The sequence below is a fragment of the Bactrocera latifrons genome, unplaced genomic scaffold, assembly GCF_001853355.1.
Source record: "Bactrocera latifrons isolate USDA-ARS-PBARC rearing strain unplaced genomic scaffold, ASM185335v1 scaffold_131, whole genome shotgun sequence".
Taxonomy (NCBI): domain Eukaryota; kingdom Metazoa; phylum Arthropoda; class Insecta; order Diptera; family Tephritidae; genus Bactrocera; species Bactrocera latifrons.
Window position 1 is genome coordinate 187182 of NW_017534753.1, and position 22185 is coordinate 209366.

The 22185-nt window shown below is 35.8% G+C and overlaps 2 protein-coding genes and 1 long non-coding RNA gene across 3 annotated transcripts in view; 1 reads left to right on the top strand and 2 right to left on the bottom strand.

The window, feature by feature from the left end:
• Positions 1 to 13675: 13675 nt before the first annotated feature.
• Positions 13676 to 18223, bottom strand: LOC108965009. Its single transcript, XR_001993066.1, has 3 exons — positions 18149 to 18223; positions 13933 to 14103; positions 13676 to 13872 (listed from the first exon to the last, which is right to left on the bottom strand). It is a non-coding gene; the product is annotated as an uncharacterized LOC108965009 (long non-coding RNA).
• On the bottom strand, positions 15366 to 16407 carry LOC108965008. Its single transcript, XM_018927139.1, has 2 exons — positions 15946 to 16407; positions 15366 to 15885 (listed from the first exon to the last, which is right to left on the bottom strand). Exons 1-2 carry the CDS (start codon positions 16115 to 16117, stop codon positions 15575 to 15577), a joined length of 483 nt encoding a protein of 160 aa, XP_018782684.1. The 5' UTR covers positions 16118 to 16407; the 3' UTR covers positions 15366 to 15574.
• A 670-nt stretch (positions 18224 to 18893) lies between the features above and the next one.
• The window catches only part of LOC108965007 (dopamine N-acetyltransferase), an 83405-nt gene continuing 80113 nt past the window's right edge, over positions 18894 to 22185 (top strand). Inside the window, exon 1 of the mRNA XM_018927136.1 lies at positions 18894 to 18920. The gene's annotated coding sequence lies outside the window, so the exon portion shown is untranslated. The remainder of the gene's footprint in view (positions 18921 to 22185) is intronic.

Here is a 22185-nt window from a genome sequence, read left to right on the forward strand (position 1 = left end):
GAAAACACTCCAGCTCTGAAAGTATTCGACGCAGTACCCGCCGGGGGAAGCAGAGGAAGAGGAAGACCTCCACTCCGTTGGAAAGACCAAGTGGAGAAGGACCTGTCTCCACTTGGAATATCTAAATGGCGCCACGTAGCGAAAAGAAGAAACGACTCGGCTATAATCGCGTAAGCGGTGACTACGCCAATCAAGAAGAGGAAGATATGTATTATGTAACCAAATGCAACAGAAAGCCCTACTTGCTAGAGTTTTTTTTTCATATTTATTGTAAAATCAATTATAATCCGAAAAAATAAACAAAATCATTGCTACAACTAAAAAATAAAAAATATAACAGGTCACTTATACGTAATAATATTAGCAAGAAATAAAATAATAACTCTTGATTTAAAAGATGTCACAATAATGTTAGCCAAACTTAATTTAATTAGCCCTGCCATACTAGGCCACAAGGATTTCAACGCACTTATCGATGAGCACTCTATTAATGTAACTATAATAGGAACTATAATTAGGAATGTCTAAAATTAAGGTTTTGCTGAACAGTGACAATTTGATTTTAATATAAAATATCTATATGCGTCGGACCAAAGACCAAAGTGGCTAGACGTTCGTTCACTGGAGTGAATAATAGTAGTCGGCGACGGAGTTTCTCTCCCACCACGAATCCCATACCAAATTTGCGCTCCTTTATTTGACCACTGTACTAAATGCCACAAGGATCTACTCGTCTTTGTCCTAGTCCCGTCCGTCGCATTTCTTGGACGGCTGTGTTGTCAGCCTTCACTCTAACGAGAACACCAACCAGGTGGGCAACGGTACCTTCCCATTTAAGGGACCGGACATTCCAGATACATGCCCTCAATTCGTAGGCCTTATTTCGTTTCCCATGGTCGTCTTCAAAAGGGGGGATCACTCATCTGAGGCTTGTTGTTCCTTTTCATTGGTATGACGTACAACCCTGCGGAAAGAACGTTTCGCCTTTAGCTCGCCTTCAAGCGGGTGTTCTTAGTTGGTCAAAGGCCGGAAGTCGTGAGTTGCTTGAGTCATATGTAAAAGAATCGTTTCTGGCCACTCCCAAGTAAATGGTATTTGACGCTATATCTTCACGAAATTTGGTATGAGTTATGGTTCACAGACATAACGAAATATCAGAAGAAATTATTCAGATCGGCTCACTATAGCATATAGCTGCCATACAAATCGAACTATCGGAATCAAGGGCTTGTATGGAAAGCTTCGCATTTGAGGTGGCATCTTCACGAAATCTGCTTAAGGAAAAAATTGTTCAGATCAGATTACTATAGCATATAGCTTCCAAACAAACTGAACACATAGTTACTAAAAGAAATGCACTTGTGAATTGTATATTAGTTTGGGTGCAGCCGAAGTTAACGATTTTAATAATTTTATATAATATAAATTTACTTTACATAATGCATAAGTGCCAATAAGAGAAAGAACCGCTCGAAGTTTTAAAAAACATTGCTGCCGTTCAGGCAAGTGTTGCTGAAGACCGCAATTTGTCGATTGCAAGACGTTCTCAAAAATTGGGACTATCTGAAACTACAACCTGGCGGATTATGAGAATGGATTTGGGCTTGCCATCCGTACAAAATTGTTCTCACTCAAGTAGTCATTGGACCACAGCAAGCGTCGTGAATTTGCTGATTTTGCTTTGGAACAACTTAAAAACGATAATTATTATTATTTTTTCCGATTTGGCACTCTTTTGTCTTAGTGGTAGAGAAAACTGTCGTTTCCGGTGCGAAGAAAACCCACAAATTATTCATGAACAACCATTAAATACATATAAATTGACAGTTTGCTGTGCGTTTTGGCTTGGTGGAATCCGTCCGTACTTCTTTCTCCAATAAATCTGGTGACACCGTTACTGTGAGTGGAGAGCTGTATAGATGATTATCAACTTGTTATGGTCGCAATTGGTTGAAGTAGATCTTGACAACATCTGGTACCAACAAGATGAGGCTACGTGCCATACCACGTGCCACATGAATCGATTATTTCTTGTTATTCATGATTAGAACTTGTTATTTAACACCACTAGACTACTTCTTGTGGGGTTATTTCAAATCATTGATCTCTGATATCAAGACGGCGTTCAACTTCTAAAAGTGAGATTGCGGAAGTAGAAAAGTGTGAGTGTATTGCAACTTAAAGGAATTTCTTAATCGTATAACGTAACGTAACCCGTAATGAAGTACAGTAAAATATTTTTAAGAAATTTTAAATTCTTTTCTTTTTTGATTTAACACGAATTCCCAAAAAAAATATTTTTTACATGATTTTCTGCAATGTTGGTTATCAACTAAATAGCAACTCTACTTTACAATCTATTTACTTTAAGGAAAGTACCCTTTTTATTTAACATATCAGTTTGTAGATGCCGCAATATATAATTTCAATAAAGTTCTTAAGGTTAGTTATTTTTTATCAATTTAAGAAATTTCCAAATTAAATGATCGGAATTGTTAAACAATTTTCAAAAGGTAACATTGTGTTATATTGTTATCTTAGAAAATTGCAATAAACGAAATTTCGAAATTTCCTGAAGGGAACCGAGCGAACCATTTTGGGCCACATGAGCTGATATACAGCATCGTCTCCGTAAACTTCACAAATTTGTTGTTATGTGAACAAAATTATAATACTCTCTTTAGCAACTTTGTTGCGAGAGTATAAAAATTTATTGAACCAATCGTAACAATTCTGCAAAAACTTTCAAAGTAGGCTGCTACTGCGCCGATGCTGTGGTGTCAGTGCGATTTCCAAGCACTGAAGGCATTCTCCCCTCTCAAAATGCTTGCCTTTCATTGGCCTTTTCTGGCAATGAAACAAAAAAAAAATTTCAGAATCATACTCAAAGATGCATAACTCGTCACCTGTGATTACGATATTAAAAAATTGGGGGTCACATCTTCGCGCACACCTTGCACAAACGAATACTTAGTCGAAGGTCTGAGTTCAAAACTTTGCGCACACGAGTCACATTGTCGGTGTTTACCTCTTTCGGCCCTACAAAAAGGCCACTGAAACACACCACTTCTTACTAAAGCAACATCTGTGTAAGCTTGCTGCTACTGCTACTATATCAAACGTCTCTGCTGCTCTAACGAACGCTGCATATTCGGCTTGCATCACCCACAGAAGCACGTCGCGCTAAAATGTTTGTCCTGACTCTCGTTCGGTAGCAGCAACACCCTCTTCTGGACGCAATCCAAAGTACAGTCGCCGCGGAAGAAAATCAATTATATTATTTCTGGACAGACCCTGTACATCCCTAAATGATTAACTAACAACGTGACGGAGGTCAAAGGTTTTGAACGTTTGCAAATTGTATCCTTAAGATTGGAAAGTCATGGAGTATAATGAAATTGTTTAATATGATATGTACATGGTTATGTTCATTATCTCTATCACTTCTGTTAAGATAACTCACACGTTGGCCGGCCAACAAATTTATATTTGTTAACATGTTTATTTTCATTCGGCTCACTGTTGGTTTTGTTACTGTCACGTACTGAGTTGCAAAATCACACAATTTGTCTTTTAGAAAACAAAACAAAACCATATGTGACAGCTTGTCAAAGTTCATAATATGTAGCATAATCAAAATTTGAAATTTTCACAGGAAGTTCGTGTTACGAATTTTTCGTTCGCGTAAAAACGAATATACTTGGGAATGATTTATTCAGGCGAACTTTATGATAAAGCTGATTATTTGATGTTTCATATTTTTTGCATTATAGATGGTATTAATTTATAAAATTGCCATTCGTATGAAACCACTTCAAAATCAGCACAAGTAATTTTGCAACAACAAAGCACTATCAATAAGTACAAACATGACGACAAAGAGGACGTGCACGGAAGATTTTGGATTAAAACAAATTGTATCAACTCCGCGACGATATGCTAAATTCGGTGTCAATATGTATGGGAGATCATATGTACCAGCGAATGTTAATGACAAACAAAAATGATCTCATTTGTCTGCAAAGTTGTCCTCTGTTTTTTTTTTTCAACTTTTTGTTAAACTATACATACATATTCTTACGACCAGCACAATGTCGCGCAAACTTGCCGTTAATTCCATGGCAATCCACCATGTCCTTTCATCTAAGGATTCGTATTCTATTTTTATACTCTCGCAACAATGTTGCTAAAGAGAGTWTTATAGTTTCGTTCACATAACGGTTGTTTGTAAGTCCTAAAACTAAAAGAGTCAGATATAGGGTTATATATACCAAAATGATCAGGGTGACGAGTAGAATTGAAATCCGGATGTCTGTCTGTCCGTCCGTCTGTCCGTCCGTCCGTGCAAGCTGTAACGTGGCCCCGCCCCCTACTAAGTTTTTTGTACATATCTCGGAAACTGCTACAGCTATGTCAACCAAACTCAATAGAGTCGTTTCCCTCAGGCATTTTCATATACAGCTGAAAAATGGAAGAAATCGGATAATAACCACGCCCACCTCCCATACAAAGGTTATGTTGAAAATCACTAAAAGTGACTAACGAAAAACGTCAAAAACACTAAATTTTACGGAAGAAATGGCAGAAGGAAACTGCACCCAGGCTTTTTTATGGGCGTGGCGACGCCTACTTATGGACCAAAAACCATATCTCAGGAACTACTCAACCGATTTCAATAAAATTCGGTATGTAATATTTTCTTAACACCCTGATGACATGTACGAAATATGGGTGAAATCGGTTCACAACCACGCCTTCTTCCAATGTAACGCTATTTTGAATTCCATCTGATGCCTTCTCTGTATAATATATACATTAGGAACCAATGATGATAGCGGAATAAAACATTACACAAATACGGTATTTGAGCTGAGGTATCCCTTGTGGAAAAATTGTCGTGATCGGACTATAACTTTTCAATGCAATTAAAATAAATGAAAATACAATTCAAAACTCAAAGTACACAAATTGATCTAATCTAATTAATTTACAGCAAAATAAAAAATATGTAAATGACGGATAATGAAATCTCGATTATCACTTTATCATGCGAGAGTATAAAATGTTCGGTGACACCCGAACTTAGCCCTTCCTTACTTGTTATGTTATTATTATTTTTAGAAATATAAATGCACATAAAGTTATTATTTATACGTTTTTAAAATAAATTTGATTATTAAAAAAATATCTGAAATAATTTTTTGGCAGTACACCCACGACCTGTTCTCGCTAAAAGTGAAGACAAACGTTGTAGTTTGGGAGAGGCAAGGGGAAGTAACCATTAGAAAAGGTACATTTATGAATTGATGGGTTACTGTCGTATTTGTATAAATACGCATAAATAATAGAAAATTCAATAAACCTAAACATATGAACATATTATTCTGAAATATAGTAAGATATGCTATTAAAGTAGCTGAAATGAGATCTGTTAAGATCCCAATTAATAAAATAAAAAAAATTTAAGTATCATGAGTCTGGATTCGAACATAAATGCTCGTATTCATGTATTCGTGTTGAGCTTAACTCCGTAACGCTTAAGACGCTTCGTTGTGTCTATTTATAGCCTTTCCCCGTTTCGCTCATTGCGTGGTGTTTTTCTTTACGAAGTTATTTTTTCGTTGTTCCGTCATACGAAAATTAGTACTCAAAAAGATTTTATTTAACATTTAAACCTTGTCTACTTTTTAACATTATCTGGTTCTACATACATACCATACATGATGGTGTATCTCAAGGCAGCTTTATTGCTTACTTACTTAGTACAAATTATATATGTATACGTGTTTTTTTTTGTAATGAAGTCATTAAAATAAATCGTGTTATTTTCAAAAATTATTTTTTAACACTGTTTTATTTTATCTGTACATATAATAACATCAATTAGTATTAAATTTAGAAAAAAAATAACATTAATTGAAAAGAAGTAAGGAAGAACGAAGTTCGGTTATAACGGAACATTTCATACTCTTTCAAGTTGCACTAACCAGTCTTAGGAATCTGAAGGTACATCTCTAATTTTGGCCCTGACAATTTGAAATGTTCGGTTATACCTGAACTTCGATCTTCCTTACTTGTTATTTAAAGAAATATCTTCCAGTAATTTGGCATGGACAAAGAGCGAGATAAAATTCTTCATAACACATGTTTTTTTTGCAATATTACGTAACCGGTTTTCTATATAAACAACTTAACTAGAAAGATAATAGTAAAATCTTTTTTATTTGCTCGTTACTTGGCGGCCTACTTTTTCAGATATGACTATACATATGATTAGATATTAAAAGAAATGCAGCTACGAACCTTTTTATAACGCTTTTATTCTGGCTGAGATTTATATGTATATCTTGATGAAATTTGCTACATACCATATATTCGGCGTAATCAGATCACTGCCACTACAGCAAACCGCCATTAAACGATACCAATTTGGTAGAGAAATTCCCGGTAACAAGGGATATCAAAGTTGAATATTTTTCAAACCACTGAAAATAATTGAAACCGCTGAAGGTGTTCTATATTTTTCGATAAAATCGAGCTTACCACATTTTTCTCACAACAGTACAAATATTTTTTGGCTAACATTACTGTCAGTTAATATAAGGAATATTTTTCCACTTTTCAGTTTGAACTGCTTTAAAAGCGTGTTTTTTTAGTATTTTTAAACTATATTTATTTCTTGTTTTCTTCTTTAAATGGCCTTAAGGATAGGATCATATTTACATATGGCATCACTGGTGTTTGGCAAATTGATGTCTAAAATTAGATAAAGCGCTTATATATTGTAGATTCCAAGAACAGTAGTATGGAATATCTTAAAGAGACCCTTCATAAAGTTCTGAAAGATTTGAAAAACTTTTCGAAATGATCCATATGGCATAGTAACATAGGTGCTGAATGTTGTCCACCAGGCGTAAAAACAACCCTCCCCTTTTATATGAATAAAGCCAACTGATAGTTATTTTTCCCAAATACCAAAATGCATGAAACTTTCAGAGCTGAAGTGTTTTCGTCCATTCGAACGTCATGACCTAGCCAGCGTAGCCGCTGTCTTATTCATTGAACTATATCAATGTCGATCTCATACAGCTCATCGTTCCATCGAATGCGGTATATGCCAAGACCAATGCGCAAAGAATGATAAATCTTCCACAGAACCGTTCTCTCGAAAACTCGTAACGTCGACTCATCAGATATTGTCATCGTCCAAGCCTCTGCACCATATAGTAGGACGGGAATAATGAGTGACTTATAGAGTTTGGTTTTTGTTCATCGAGAGAGGACTTGCCTACTCAGTACGAGGTAGCACCTGATGGCAAGAGTTATTCTGCTTTGGATTTCCAGGCTGACATTATTGTTGGTGTTGATACTGGTTCCATGATAGACGAAATTCTCTACGACTTCGAAGTTATGATTGTCAACACTGACGTGGCAGTCTAGTCGCGAATGCGACGACTGTTTGTTTGATGAAAGAAGATATTTCGTCTTGCCTTCTTTCACTAGCAGACCCATTTGCTTCGCTTCCTTATCCATTCCAGAATGCAGAGCTAAAACCATAAAGGTAGCTCCTTTTCGTGCTGTCAAAATCAGCTTGAAAATCGATAAAGATTTTGTAGATTTTCCAGGCCTAAAGTCACACTGATAAGTCCGTATCAGATTGTTGACGGTGGACTTTAGTCTTTCACACAATACGCTCGATAGAACGTTATTTGCGATGTTATGTCGCAGATTATGAGTTCTCCCTTTCTGTGGATTTGGCAAAGTATACTTAAATTTCAATCGTTGGGCAAGCTTTAGTCTCACCATATTTTACAAAGAAGTTGAGGCATGTTCCTATCAGTTCTACGTTGCCGTGTTTGATTAGCTCAACCGACAATCCATCAGCCTGCTGGTTTGTTTTTCTTCAGGCGGATAGTTGCTAATCGAATTTCTTCATGGTCGGGCAATGGACCGTCTGCTGCATAGTCATCGGTTGAGGAATCGGGATTGCCTTCTCTTGGCGTTATACTTTCGCTGCCATTCACCAGGCTAGAGAAGTGTTCCCTACATCATTTCTGTATGCCCTGGGCATCAATCACTAGATCATCTCTGAAGGTTCTACAAGAGTATGCTCCGGCCTTAAAACCTTCTGTGAGTGTTTTGTAGAGTTTTGAGCATTACCTTTTGTCAAGCTCTTCATACTCACGCATTTCGACCTCTCTCTTTTTTTGTCTGCAAATGTGTTCGTCTTCCCTCTTCAATTCTCGGTATCTATCACATCCCCCACGTGTTGCGTTCGATTGCAACGTTGTAAGGTAAGAAGTCTGCTTCTCTCCACTGCGACACGGCACTCCTCATCGTACCAGTTGTTCTTTTACATTTGCCGAGTACCAATGGCTTCGGTTGCAGCTGTTCGTAAGGAGCTTGAAATGCCGTCGTAAAGTTCCCTTATACCGAGTTTTTGACGAGTGCTTTAAGAAAGCAGAACTGGAAGACGAATAGAAAATCATTCGGCTGTCTTTGCAATTGCAGCTTCTCGACGTCGAACCTTCCTGGTGTTTGTTGATACAAGATAGTGGTCTGAGTCAATGTATCTTGAGTGCAAGAAGATAGTGGTCTGAGTCAATGTTAGGACCCCGGAACGTTCCATGTGTAAAACACTTCTGACGTGTCTTCCATCTATCACAACATGATCAATTTGATCGGAGGCTTTTCGATTCTTAGACAGCCGAGTTGCTTGGAGAATATTTTTGAGAGAAATTTAAAAGTTATGCCTAGGGTATTCCTCTAAATTCTTTCTGTAGATTGGCAGTGTTGAAAATTTTAGGGATAGTGATATGTATGTTTTATAATACTAACGGTGATAATTTTTCCGAGGATTGACCAACGACATTTATATCGTATCATTCTGTTTCTCTTTCCTTTCATTTTACTTTTAACGTCTTCTTTGAACAGTGAGTACCTACCTTCTTGAGCACAATCTAATATTGTATTGTTTAAATATATTAGAAAACTAAAATTATGGATAAAAAGAAGAAACCCAGTCGTGCATTTAAACACAAACAACGCCAAGAAAGAGAATATATAAAACAGAAGTTGTCCAAAATTTATAAGATTTTTTATTCTGTCTTCTGCAAGTACGTCCGGTCAAAATATTTCTATTGTTAGGTACTTAAATAATGTTATTACTGCAGTGTTGGTTGAGATTCGATATCGCAATTGGAGATACCTCCGCAGCCGATCATGTCAATGCGGATGATGTTTGCAGGACACACGGAAGAGCGGAGGTTTTGGAGCAACCACAGACTTCTTCATTTTTCGAAAATGTGTATGACAAAACTTCGTATGACTTGGGAAACTTCACGAACAAAACGTCAAATTATTGATATGGAGCCTTGCAGCTCATAGGACCTTTTCCTACAGACATCAACCAGAACAATAGGTGTTTTTCTAAATCGTACCACGTTTCGTATTCTAAATATGGGCGAGTAAATCGTTTGATTATTTGCTTCACAAAGGAATAATGTTTGGTGTACGGGAATTCGAGATTGGAAGCATTTATCAGAAAGAATAAAACAACATAGTTGTTCGAGTAGCCATTCAGAACCATGTATAAATTTTGGAAAAAAACGATACTAATACTATCGACAAGGAACTTGAAAATGAAGCTCGCAAAGAAGCAATGTATTATTTGGCTTTGGGAGGACATCAAGAAGACCTAAGTCAGGAAGGATACCACGGAAATGTTCAGTCCTTTTAAAGCTTTTCGCCCGATATGATCATATATTGCGGCAAATTCATGCACAGTGCATTGAACAACGTCAAAGCAGCCAAAACTTCACAAAAATGCGACCTTCAATTTGGGTGAGGCAAGTAAAGTTTTAGCAGAGGCCAAAGCAAAGTTGAAAATGTATAGAAATGATATTGAATTAGTGCAAAGCCAGTGAAACTGCAAGAAAATTAGGTATTGATACCCATTTTCAAGATAAAAGGCAAAGAAAAGTTAAAAAAAAAAAACATTTTAATTAATTAGCTGATGATCATTGTTTTCTAAACCGAGAAAAAAGATTTAAAATTTATATTTTCAATAATTGCGCAGACACACTAATATTTTAATAGTTTTATTGGCACGAGTGCGGTCTGTCATATCTTCGATTTTTTAACACTAACATTTTTATTAATTCATTCAGATATAATAGGCCCTATTTTGTTATTTCCATTTATTAATTTTACCTCGACTAACTCAACCATGGACTGTTCACAAAATATGTAAGGAAATACGTACGTTAGAATGTGACAATTCCTCTCATTTCTGCAGCAGCTGAAAGATAATTTAGCAAATGAAAAATAATAAAAAATTATTTAAGAGATAATATTCGCTAAATTCGACTCCGCCATTTATAGCTAATAGAAATTAGAAACAAAAACGGATTAAGCCTGAATATAAACGAAGTCCTTGATACTTTTGCCAAAACTAAAGTTAAGAAAAAAGTTTAAGTATAATTTTTATTTAGTCAGTTGATTGCCCCGACCTTTATATAATAAACCCTTGAATCTACACCAAGTATTAATTGTAATTTATCTTGTTACTGATTAATATTTTTATTACCTGCCCCACAGTGCACATAAAAGAGCTTAAGTAGCTTCGCATTTTTAAAATATTTGTATCTTTCATATTTTTGTTTGATAAAACCTAATAAGTTTACATAGCAGTGCCCGAGGGCTCTTGGTTACCTAGATACGCCACTGCTGGTGGAATCTAGATATTTCGAGCCCCGGCGAAGTCGATCATCCTCAACCCATTTGGGAATGTTTCCTCATGGAGGCTGTATTTACCGACAGTTGTGCCAAAGATACCTTCCTTGCCCTGGCGTGAAAGTCGCCAAGCACAATTTAGACATCGTGGCGGAATCAGCAATATGTTGAATAACTTCGCTTTGATAGACGTTTAACCACCAGCGTGAATGACAGTATTTGGCGACGAAAACTCTCTTCCACCACGAATCCCACACCGAATTTGCTTTCCTTTATATGGATATTGTTTAAATGCCACAGGGGCCTACTTGCCTCAGTCCTTGTCCCGTTCAAGAAATGGGAACGCAACGCAAAACCTTGTGGAGGGGATGTTTCGCCTTCTCACTTGAGCTCTCCTTCAAACGGATATTCTTTGGATACCCAGAGGATATTTGGTCTAAGACCGGAAGTGGTGAACTGCCTGAGCTATATGTAAAATAATTATTTCTGGCCACTCCTACTTCTACACGTGACTCCATTCCCCATCCTTAGGGTGATTCAGTCGTTCGAAAAAATAAAACAAAATTCACTGAAGGAGCTAAAGGCCACCACAAAAAGTGTTTCGAGGACTGGAAAAATCGTTGGAATAAGTGTATTACATTCTGGTGGGATCACTTTGGAGGCTACAAAATATATATTGATGAATGATGAAGTAAATATTTGGGATTTTATTTATAATTTCCGTGTACTGTTTTGTTACAATGTACAAGGGCTTTCCAAAGTAAACAGGACTTTTTGAATTTAGCGCCCTTGGTGGCACCCTCTATATCGATGCGTTAGAATCTGCTATCTTTATTGATTGTCCAGTGCGAATTGTACGACATTTCATGGATTGGAAGTGAAGTTATTGCGTTTTATGTGTCAGTATGTTTGTGTTATCGGTGTGAGAATGAGCTTCGAACAAAGAGCCAACATTAAATTTTGTATTAAAATTGGAAAAATTTTAGCGAAACGTTTCAATTGATTTGATAAGTTTATGGCTTCAACGTTTGCAAAGTGGTAGTGAGGACATAAATGATAATCAACATGTGGGCCAATCAAAATCCGGGATCACAGGAAATTCCTGTGCATGAATTCATTAAATATCAGCTGAAATCATCACTGAAATTCATAGAAATGGAATTAAACATCTCCAAAACATCGATTTATCGCATTTTGACCGAACATTTGGGCTTACGAAAGGTGTGTTCAGAGTTTGTTCCGCAAAAATTGACTGACGGCCATAAATTACTCAGAATCCAAAATTCCAGGGACGATTTTTTGACTTCTGCCTTTTAGGCAAAATGCATTTGCCCATTAAAGGAAAGCGTTATGCAGACGTAGACGCCATTCAAAAGGCTTACACCTTCATACTGGCGTCCATACCGACCAACGAGCTAAAACACTCGTTCTACGAGCGTTTGAACCGTGCAAAAAGCTGTATTGAAGTAAAAGGAGACTATTTTGAGGAAAATAAATTGATTTTGCCGAAAAAACCATTTGTTCTGATTTTTTTAAAGTCCTGTTTACTTTGGAACCCACCTTGTATAAATAAACCTTATTGTCTGAGCCATTTTATCTTTGATATCAATGTGTACTTATTACTAAAATTGATAAATTTCTTGAAATCTAGAAAAGAAACTAATGCATTTGATCTTGAATAATCATATCACAAATGATTGGTGATACTGAAAACTGCTTTAAATCGCCAATGAAATTTATTTTTTGTTATTTTAATAATTTCGTGATTTGTGAGGACTCGGCGCATATATTAGTACCATTTAGTTTATTCTTCTTCTTAATTGGCGTAGACACCGTTACGCGATTGTAGCCGAGTTAACAACAGCGCGCCAGTAGTTTTTTGTTTTCGCTACGTGGCGTCTATTATATATTCCAAGCGTAGCCAGGTCCTTCTCCACCTGGTCTTTCCAAAGGATTGGCGGTATTGACATTCTTCTGCTTCCTCCGGCCGAATACTTTTAGAGCTGGATTGTCTTCGCCGTGGCCAACGCCCAAAGGACCATAAATCTTTCGCAGCACTTTTCTCTCGAAAACTCGCAATGTCGACTCATTAGTTGTTGACATCGTCATCGGCATACGCCAGCAGCTGTACACTCTTATAAAAGATTGTACCTGCTCGATTAAGTTCTGCAACTGGAATTATCTCCAGCAGCAGGTTGAAAAAGTCTCACGATAGTGAGTCGCCTTGTCTGAAACCTCGTTTAATATCGAACGGTTCGGAGAGGTCCTTCCCGATTCTGACGGAGCTTTTGGTGCTGGTCAACGCCAGCTTACACAGCCGTATAAGTTTTGCGAGGATATAAAAGACAAAGAGGTGGTGTGTGTCTATTTTCTTTTCACGGGTCTTTTCTAAAATTTGACGTATGGTGAATATCTGGTCGGTTGCTGACTTTCCAGGGCTAAAGCCACACTGATAAGGACCAATCAGTTTGTTGACGGTGAGCTTTAATATTTCACACAATACACTCGAAAGAACCTTATATGCGATGTTGAGAAGGCTAATTCCACGGTAGTTGGCGCAGATCGAGGGGTCTCCTTTTTTGTGGATTGGGCATAGCACACTTAAATTCCAATCGTTGGGCACGCTTTCGTCTGACCATATCTTACAAAGAAGCTGATGCATGCTCCTTATCAGTTCTTCGCCGCCGTGTTTGAATAGCTCGGCACTATTTTACGATTTATCTACCAAAATAACTCTAATGAACAAGTTCAGTTGATCATAAATCATCACATACTTAATTCAAGGAACTGCTTTTATAATTTCACTGTTAATAAGAAAACGCAAAGTAGTGTCGGGCGTTCAAATATATTTATTAGCCGTTAAAATAACATTACCATAAATATTATAAGTATAGTTAGATTACGGATATAAAATATAAGTGGATGTTTAATAGATTATAATTAACAAAAACTCATTTTTGTATGTATTTATGTGGGAACGAACAAATGACAGACTAGAAGTGGACGAACGTACGGACAGTAACATGCAACATTGATCGGAATAGACAACGAGTAGCGACGAAGAAACGGGTAACGAAGACTTTGAAAAACGACAGTCATTCGATTCGCGGACGAACACGGTGCCAGTTGATACTAAAACTAAAACATAGAACATTTTTGTGTAAAATAAAATAAGAACAATTTTTGTAAAATACACACGTTTCTTGTAATAAATGCGAATCCACCCCTACAATTATCCGAACATTGGCCCGACATGGTTCTATCGTTTTTCTGGTTGCCTTGTGTTTGCAACTATTGTCTCTCAGGGAACGATCTGTTTTTTCCTGTTATTCATTTCGCCGGTAGAATTTTTTATGCGATTTGTGAACACTGCAGAAGGGTGAAAAAAAATATTTACCGTTAAAGCTTTATTTCTTGTAGGACAACTCTTATTATGGTCCACACTAATAATGCGCTATTTCTCTTTCTCCATTATTTCTATTCTTTCTTTATTATTATTAATTATTATTTCCTGTGAACTCAATTTCCTTCTGACGATTTCCGTTTCCTCTCAGCAAGTGCGCATGTCCAAAGTCACATCCAATCGCACAAGTAATTTGAGTGAATTAAATTGAGTGAAATTTGAAATCCTCAGTATTTGGAATGTGAGCAGTAGTGACTATATTACTACATTATATTGTAAAGTTAAAATAATATGTTATGAACATAAAATTAGAAGCAAGATAGAAAGGCCTAAGTTCGTTTGTAATCAAACTTTTCAACTTTCGCAATTTGCAGGGGCTGAAAACGGTGATGACAAAACTTTATATTAAACAATTTAGCAAATGAATTTCGTTTTCGTTATTCGACGAATAAGAGAATAAATAAATATAATATATTATATTTGGTATAATAATAACTAAAAATATATATCATGTGCTCACATTGTCTGTTTACTAAATTTTTTTGCCGAGATAATTATACAAGATTCACATATGTACATTAATCTAACTAGCACATATGCCGATCAACTGAATATGTTCACATAATTTACCTTGCATTTTCATGAATTGTTCATACATATGGAACACAAACGTTTAATATTTCCATGGAATTATACTGGTGTATCAATCGGAAATATAATATACTTTGTATATTTTTTTTCTTAATTTTTAAGGAAACGGAGTAGAATACAGCAAAAATATTAAAGACGGTGTAAAACATGCGATCACTGCGTCAGACAGTGGTCACACTGTACGGACTGCGAGAAATTCTCCTTTCTCAGCATCCAAAGTCAAAGGAATTTGTGGTGTTAAAATCAGTTTGTTAACTGTAAAGCTTGTGATTTTATTGTGATATTGCTTAAACTAAAAAAAAACACCATTAAATGATACACGGAAAACTTCATGACTGCAACTTTCAGGCAAGCACATGAGCTGGACAAAGAAATGGAACAACTGGATCTTTTCCGATAAAAAGAAATTTAACTTAGACGGCCCATATGGGTACAACTATTTCTATCACGATCTACGAAAAGAAGAGGTCGAGTTATTAGCACAAACATATTTAACATATCATTTGAAGAGGTTGCTAATATGATTTTAGCTTTCACGAATTTGATTTGATTCTTGCAAGTTGCAAGAGTATATAGTAGCCTCTTCGTTACAAATTTTTATTCGAAATTTTTATCACGAAAGCTGAAAGTAGTTGAGACTTGATAAGAAAATGAATCTACGAAAATTTCACGTCTCTCGGACCACGCCTTATAGTGCCGATAGAAAATTGTATTGTTAATGCACGTCACTCATACCCCAATGGTACATTCGCTGAATTATGTATGATACATTACACAAAATTATAATTATTTACAACTTTTAAAAGTTTGTTTTGAACAATTCGGATACATTTTCCTTTGTTCTTGTATGCATTGMAAAATATAACCCCAATCACTTTCATTTTTGGGTAGTAATCCATGGTAATCTTGCATTAGTTTTACGGCTCTTTCTGCAGTGTCGTTAACTACTTTTAGAGAGTTTATTATTTTTTTGCCATCCATATATGAAGCCTTCGTCTGCCATGTTTCTGGGTTCAAATCCAAGAAGCTGGTATCTATCTGCAGCCTTGAAAACAATTTGAGACTGTTGGAAGTTATGAAATGCTCCATGGTCCCGTCTGTAAGTCAATAATTTAAGAATAAAATAAAAATTTAAGCGTATTATTCTCATATTATACCTAACAATTGTCCCATGTCTTGTGAACTTAGAGTAAGCTTTTTGCATCCATCGCATCTGCCGGGTTTTTTAAGAGCACTGACCATTTTGACTTTTGTCTCTACTGATAGTCTGTCATCAAAAAAGGCTAAAGCGGCTGCTTCCTCTGTTAGACAATTTTCGCAGTGCAGCATCGCTGGTTTTTTTTACAGCATTTATCTGCAATGTCATCGATTACATCGTTAATGCTTTCACGGCAGTGTTCATCCTCCGTACCACTTTGATATTTTTCTCTGTCAAGCTTTGACCAAGATTTTTTAAATTCTTTAAATAACGGAATATCGGGGCTTGATGTGAAGTGTGGAAGTTTAGCTTCAAACACTCCTCTCAGTACTATCTCAAATATATGGTGTCGACAAGGGAGATAAAGCAGCTCTCTATCAAGCATTTGCTCTAAGAGCACACAGGCACCACTCAATCGGCCAGTGTTTGCAGCTGTAGTGTCACAGCATAATGCCTGCACTTTCTCCGATACATTCCACTCCTCCAACGCATTATATACTGCTATTGCTTGTTCTTTGCCCGTTGAATTTGGCAGTTTTGAAACGGCAAGAAGTTGGTCATGGTCCATTCCTGAAACAACTATTGGCAACCGCTCAGCATTCTTATCATGGACATCTTGATTATAAAATGTATGTTATTTTTAGATACCTGCCTCTAATCTTTGTAAATAAAATCAAATTTGTACTTATTTAATGATGGCAGCATCTTACCATCCCAATGCACAACAAGGAATGGCKGAAGTGATGATTTAAACTTCTCTTTAATCAGCTCAGCTTGCACAGAGCGCAGGTGTTTTCTTTGATGATAAATTGACGTTTGAGTTATAACCAGGTCGTCAACATTGTGGCCAAGAGCTTCTGCAGCCGCTTGTAATATATAAACTGCATTCCGTACACTTACTTGGCATCGATCTAGGACAGAAACTAATTTTGCTGTTATAAAATGTTTTTGGCCTCTCTTGACTACTCTCGATTTCATCAATCATCAGAAATACTGCTAAATGATATTTCTCCCGGTTGAATTTTTTGTTCAGCAATATTTCGCTCCCGACGTTCTTCTTCATCATTCCTTCTTTTTTGGCTTTTTTTCTCTGCTTGACATAAATTAAAATCGACTGATCCAAGGTAACCAACACGACCCTGCTGTCTTTGTCCGAGAAGAAAAAGCCTATCTTCTTCAACCTTTACGAGTTTCATAACATCTGCATGCGCAACATCAAATAAATTGTCCAAATTTTTAACAAAAGCTTTTTCTTTTTCACAGTAAGAATCACCGGACTTTTTATTATTTTTCTGCAGAAAACGCCACTCGTCATAAAATTTTTGCAATTTTTTAGCGCAATGGTGCTTTTCTTTTGTGGGCAAACGAGCCTTTTCCCAAAATATTAGTACTTCTCGAATTACAAGATTTTCACTTTCACACACAGATAACTTTACTACACGAATATTAAAAAAAAGTACCTGTAGCACTTGTTTATTTGATGGTGGTTTCGAGCCCAGAATACTCAAGTTGATCSAACCAACCAAAAATATTTTATTTTTATTTCTTAAATCCATTTCACTTCAAATCACTCTTTCTTGCTTGTAAATATAAACAGAATGAGCTCACCGTAAAATGAGAAACGAAAAAAAGCATTGACGCCGAGACGGTGTAACRGTACTATCTTGCTCATCAAAGAATCATAGTGCAAACAATACCAAAACAATAACGTAAGTGTTAGCAAAAGGCGTCTAGACGAAACGGTAAGTTGTCATCAATCGAGAAATAGTGTTTTTGGAAATTGATTTTAATAAAAAAAAAAAATGTTTTCTTAATTCAATGCATTGATAATTTGATATAGTAAGAGACGAAATAAACTCGAATGAAGCAATATAAAATAATAATTTGTGAAATGTAAATRATTTTTTGTAATGTATCATACATAATTCAGCGAATGTACCATTGGGGTATGAGTGACGTGCAATTAATAATACAATTTTCTRTCGGCACTATAAGGCGTGGTCCGAGAAGCGTGAAATTTTCGTAGATTCATTTTCCTATCAAGTCTCAACTATTTTCAGCTTTCGTGACAAAAATTTCGAATAAAATAATTTTCCTATACAAAGTAAGAACAGCCTAGTATATAGTGGTCGGATCTGATTCCGAACTTAGCCCTTTCTTACTTGTTATAAATATTTATTTGAAGCACACGAAATGTTCCGGCTCAAGATCCTGTGACATACACACTTTCTATCAATCTGTATTACTTCGAGAATCACTTATCGCTAAATTACCTAACTGTGAGAATTATATTGCCATATGTTCACAACACTTCAGCTTATCTAATGTTCACATTCGCTATGCTGATAAAATCATTTCCCTACACATGTTAAGTATGTATGTATGAGCGAATTGTCGGGCACAGAACTTTTTGTCAACTTAAATTGTCGATGGCTTTCTTATCATTTAACATACTGGGGAATGCAAATTGAGTGAATTCCGCGTTTTAGTGAGGCGCGTTCGAGCACTTTGAGAGAGCACTTGAGTTCTGCTCAATGTCGCTTGGGTGGTGGAATGAAAACTATGTAGTATACACACATATACAACCATTTCGTGCCTAACTTTACTATCAGCGCGGTAATCAGACATCCCTTGTTCTAATGGAGAATGCCAACTGCTGTGCCAAAGCTTATCACCCAGCCCGGAACTGCTTCATTTCTGTGAGGTTGAATTGGTTTGTTTACTTCACAAAAATTTTAGTATCAAACTCGGCACCTTGGTAGAACATCGCATCGGTAGTTTTTCTGAAATCAAATTGTGTGTTTTAGAGCTTTTTGACTTGTTTCGAAATATTTCGTTGCCATTTGACGCAAACCGCTACCTTTTCATTTTCATTTAAACTGTTATGTAAGTACAAGTATTAGCAACCTTGCATGTAGAATATTTTACGGACGGGTAAGTAGTGTTGACATATTTTGAAGTTTTTACGAGGATGAGTTGTTTGAAATGTTTACTTAAGTGCTACAAAGTGGCAAATTGTGTATGACAAAAGTGACAAATCATCATTTTCTAATAAGTGGTAATTTTTTCAAATATATAATAACTGAAATCATTAAAATGCTTACGTATCTCAGTTTGCAGGTGATAAATTCAAAATATAAGTGCATAAACGCACATTTCAAAGTTCGAGAAAGTAAGCAATTTAACGGTATTGATTTACTTATATATAACTCACTGATATTATTGGTAATATAAGTGCAAACGTAGATATTGTTTTTTTATAATAATTTATTTAATTTGCGACAAAACCGAAAAATCCAATGAAAAATCGCAAACTTCAAAATCAGCTGTTCGACCTGCACTTTTGAAAGTGATCACTATTTTCTTAATTAATTTGTTAATATTGATTCGCTCAAATCTAAACGAATTTTTTGCTGTCAACTTTTCAATTAGGTTTCGATCATACTGATTTTGCTGTGCTAAAAGGAATTATTTTGTTCAGCAGAAGTTTTAACTTCTTATCTGTGTCAACTCTCAATTTGCGCTCCCAACTTCTGTTACTTTGCTGAGTATTTTGAACGCTGTCTGATCACCAATTAATTGCTAATTATCGTCAAAGTGTATTGATGTGTATTATTCCATCGGGTCGATTTAAAAATTACTCAATTAAATTAAGAATTAAAGAGAATATAAATAATATGAACAATTAGTGCCGCTATTACGGTTTGCAACTCGGCTCAGTTGCCTTAAAATTGGGACAGTTGAACTTCAGAACATCCAAACTCCTTTTGATTTTACGATCTACAACAAAGTACAGTTGAAATTGCCAACCAAAAGTTGAGAATTGACAGATAATTGGGTTACAAATTTTAGTGATAGTGAAGTGGTGTATGTGATAAAAAAATTTTGGAACTCAATTAATAATCAGGACCCCTCCAATACCCCACAAGGCCTTTTAGAAACCAGTCGAAAATTTCTCTTTCACCTTTGTTGAGTAGTGTAATCAAAAGTTTAACAGCTGGAAACTTTTAAACGAAAAATTAATTCGATTCAGTTATTTCTCATGAAAAGGTGAATAAATAATAAAATTGAAAAATGTTATAATTTATATTGAAGGAAATCTCGTCAAATGTGTGGAAGGATCGAAAGAATCCTAGGTATGCTTATAAAAATTATGCGTAACTCTCCATGTTTTTAGTCGACGGTAGTTATAAATGATGCAAGCGAAATGTTTTTACGTTGGACTAGCGTAACCTAAGATCTCCGTACGCAGAGAGCATAATATTTCTATTTTCCATATAATACAATTTTAAATTCCATATGATTATTTTACTTTCCAATGCACATATCAAGCACCAATGAATACATAATTATATACTCAAATAAAAGATCGCAAAAATTGTACTTCTGACGTATGACATGGACTAAAAATTGTAAAAATCAGATCGTTACTCTTAAAGAAACCACATTGAATATGGGGACCACTGGCTCTTTTCGCTATTTCGCTACATTTTTTTGCACTTGTAACATTTTGCTACAGAGTATAATAGTTTTCTTCACTTAACGGTTGTTTGTTTCACCTAAAAATAACCGTTAGAAATAGGGATATACATACATATGCACATACATATAAATGTCAAGGGACTGTCTGTCTTTACGTACTAAATAAATAAACTCTTGAAGGTTTCTGGTATCAGTCCTCCAGGCTCTTGCCTGCTCTTGTAAACAAAAAAGTTGATAATACTTCAACTGATCGTTTTTTGTTGACGTTGTTTTAAATGGAGTTGGTTTGTAAGTAGGGAATCGAAGTTTTTTTTCTGATAAGCATGTTGGTATGATATTAATGATTGGAAACAGATGATTTGATTAAAACTTCCTTGTTAAAAATTTACTCCATTTAATCCAATTAAAATTATTTCAAGCTTTTTAGACGTCTTGTCCTCAACCAGGACGATGACTCGTGGAGTAGAGCCAGACCCCGATAAGTAATATGGTGGTATTCAATATTTATGAACGCATCCCCAAATATTTTATTTTGAAAACTTGTTCTTTTTATTATGAAAGAAATTTGACTAAACTTTTACGGAGTCATGAGTGTTGAGCACATCGCAGGCAAAGTGGTATTGTGCAATTCGGAAACCACTAACAACCAACGCGACCACAACAAATATACAACCGCATACACCCTCTTGCTATGTCCAAGTCTGGCGATATACTATCCGAACTACAAGTTATTTCAGTATGATTGTTTGTTGGGGTGAAATTATGTATTATATAATAGGTAGTGGCTGTCAAGAAAACAATTTTAATATTTTTATTAAAAAGTAATTATGTTATTACTCGGTTATGCAAGTATTTTTTTCGAACAGCGTGCTTTCATGTGCTCTAAAGTATTGACCCATCTGGAAACAATACTTTACCTTCCTTGTGTACTATTGGTGAATTCGGTTTTTCCATGTAATAAAGCCTTCTTGAGCAGCTGAAGGAACTTTTAATTTTGTACCAATCGACTGACTTTAATAGCAAAATGTCTGATACACGTCTTTCACTAATATTAAAGTATATATACATACATATGTATGCATTTAAACATATCAAGTGTTAGTTTTCATTTAATTTGCCGACTTAATACAAGCACTTCAAATGCCATGTCCTTATACAGATTCAATCAATGCTCTTTTATTTATTAATTCTTTTTCACTCCGTCTTCCTCACCAATCTGTTACATTTCGATCAGCCATGCACGTGATTGCTGACCACATTGCAATCTCCCATACCCACACGCATACATGTGCAATACTCATAAAGTCTTAAAGCCCCTAAGAGAACTGTGACATTTATTTTACCCGTGATTCGACAGCCTCAGCTAAAAAAATTTGGTATTACTTGGAATAAAGTTTCTATCATTTTCTTAAAGGTAGTGTGCCAATACTGATGTACAGGCACGTCTAAATGTGTGACTTTCTCTTTTTAACACATCGGTATTTGGAAAGAAGTTAACAATATATATGTATCTATACTGCTCGCTCTCATATTTGGTACATGTCATCACGGTGTTAAGAAAATATTATATACCGAATTTCATTGAAATCGGTTGAGTACTTCCTGAGATATGGTTTTTGGTCCATAAGTGGGCGACGCCACGCCCATTTTCAATTTAATAAAAAACCTGGACGCAGCTTCCTTCTGACATTTCTTCCGTAAAATTTAGTGTTTCTGA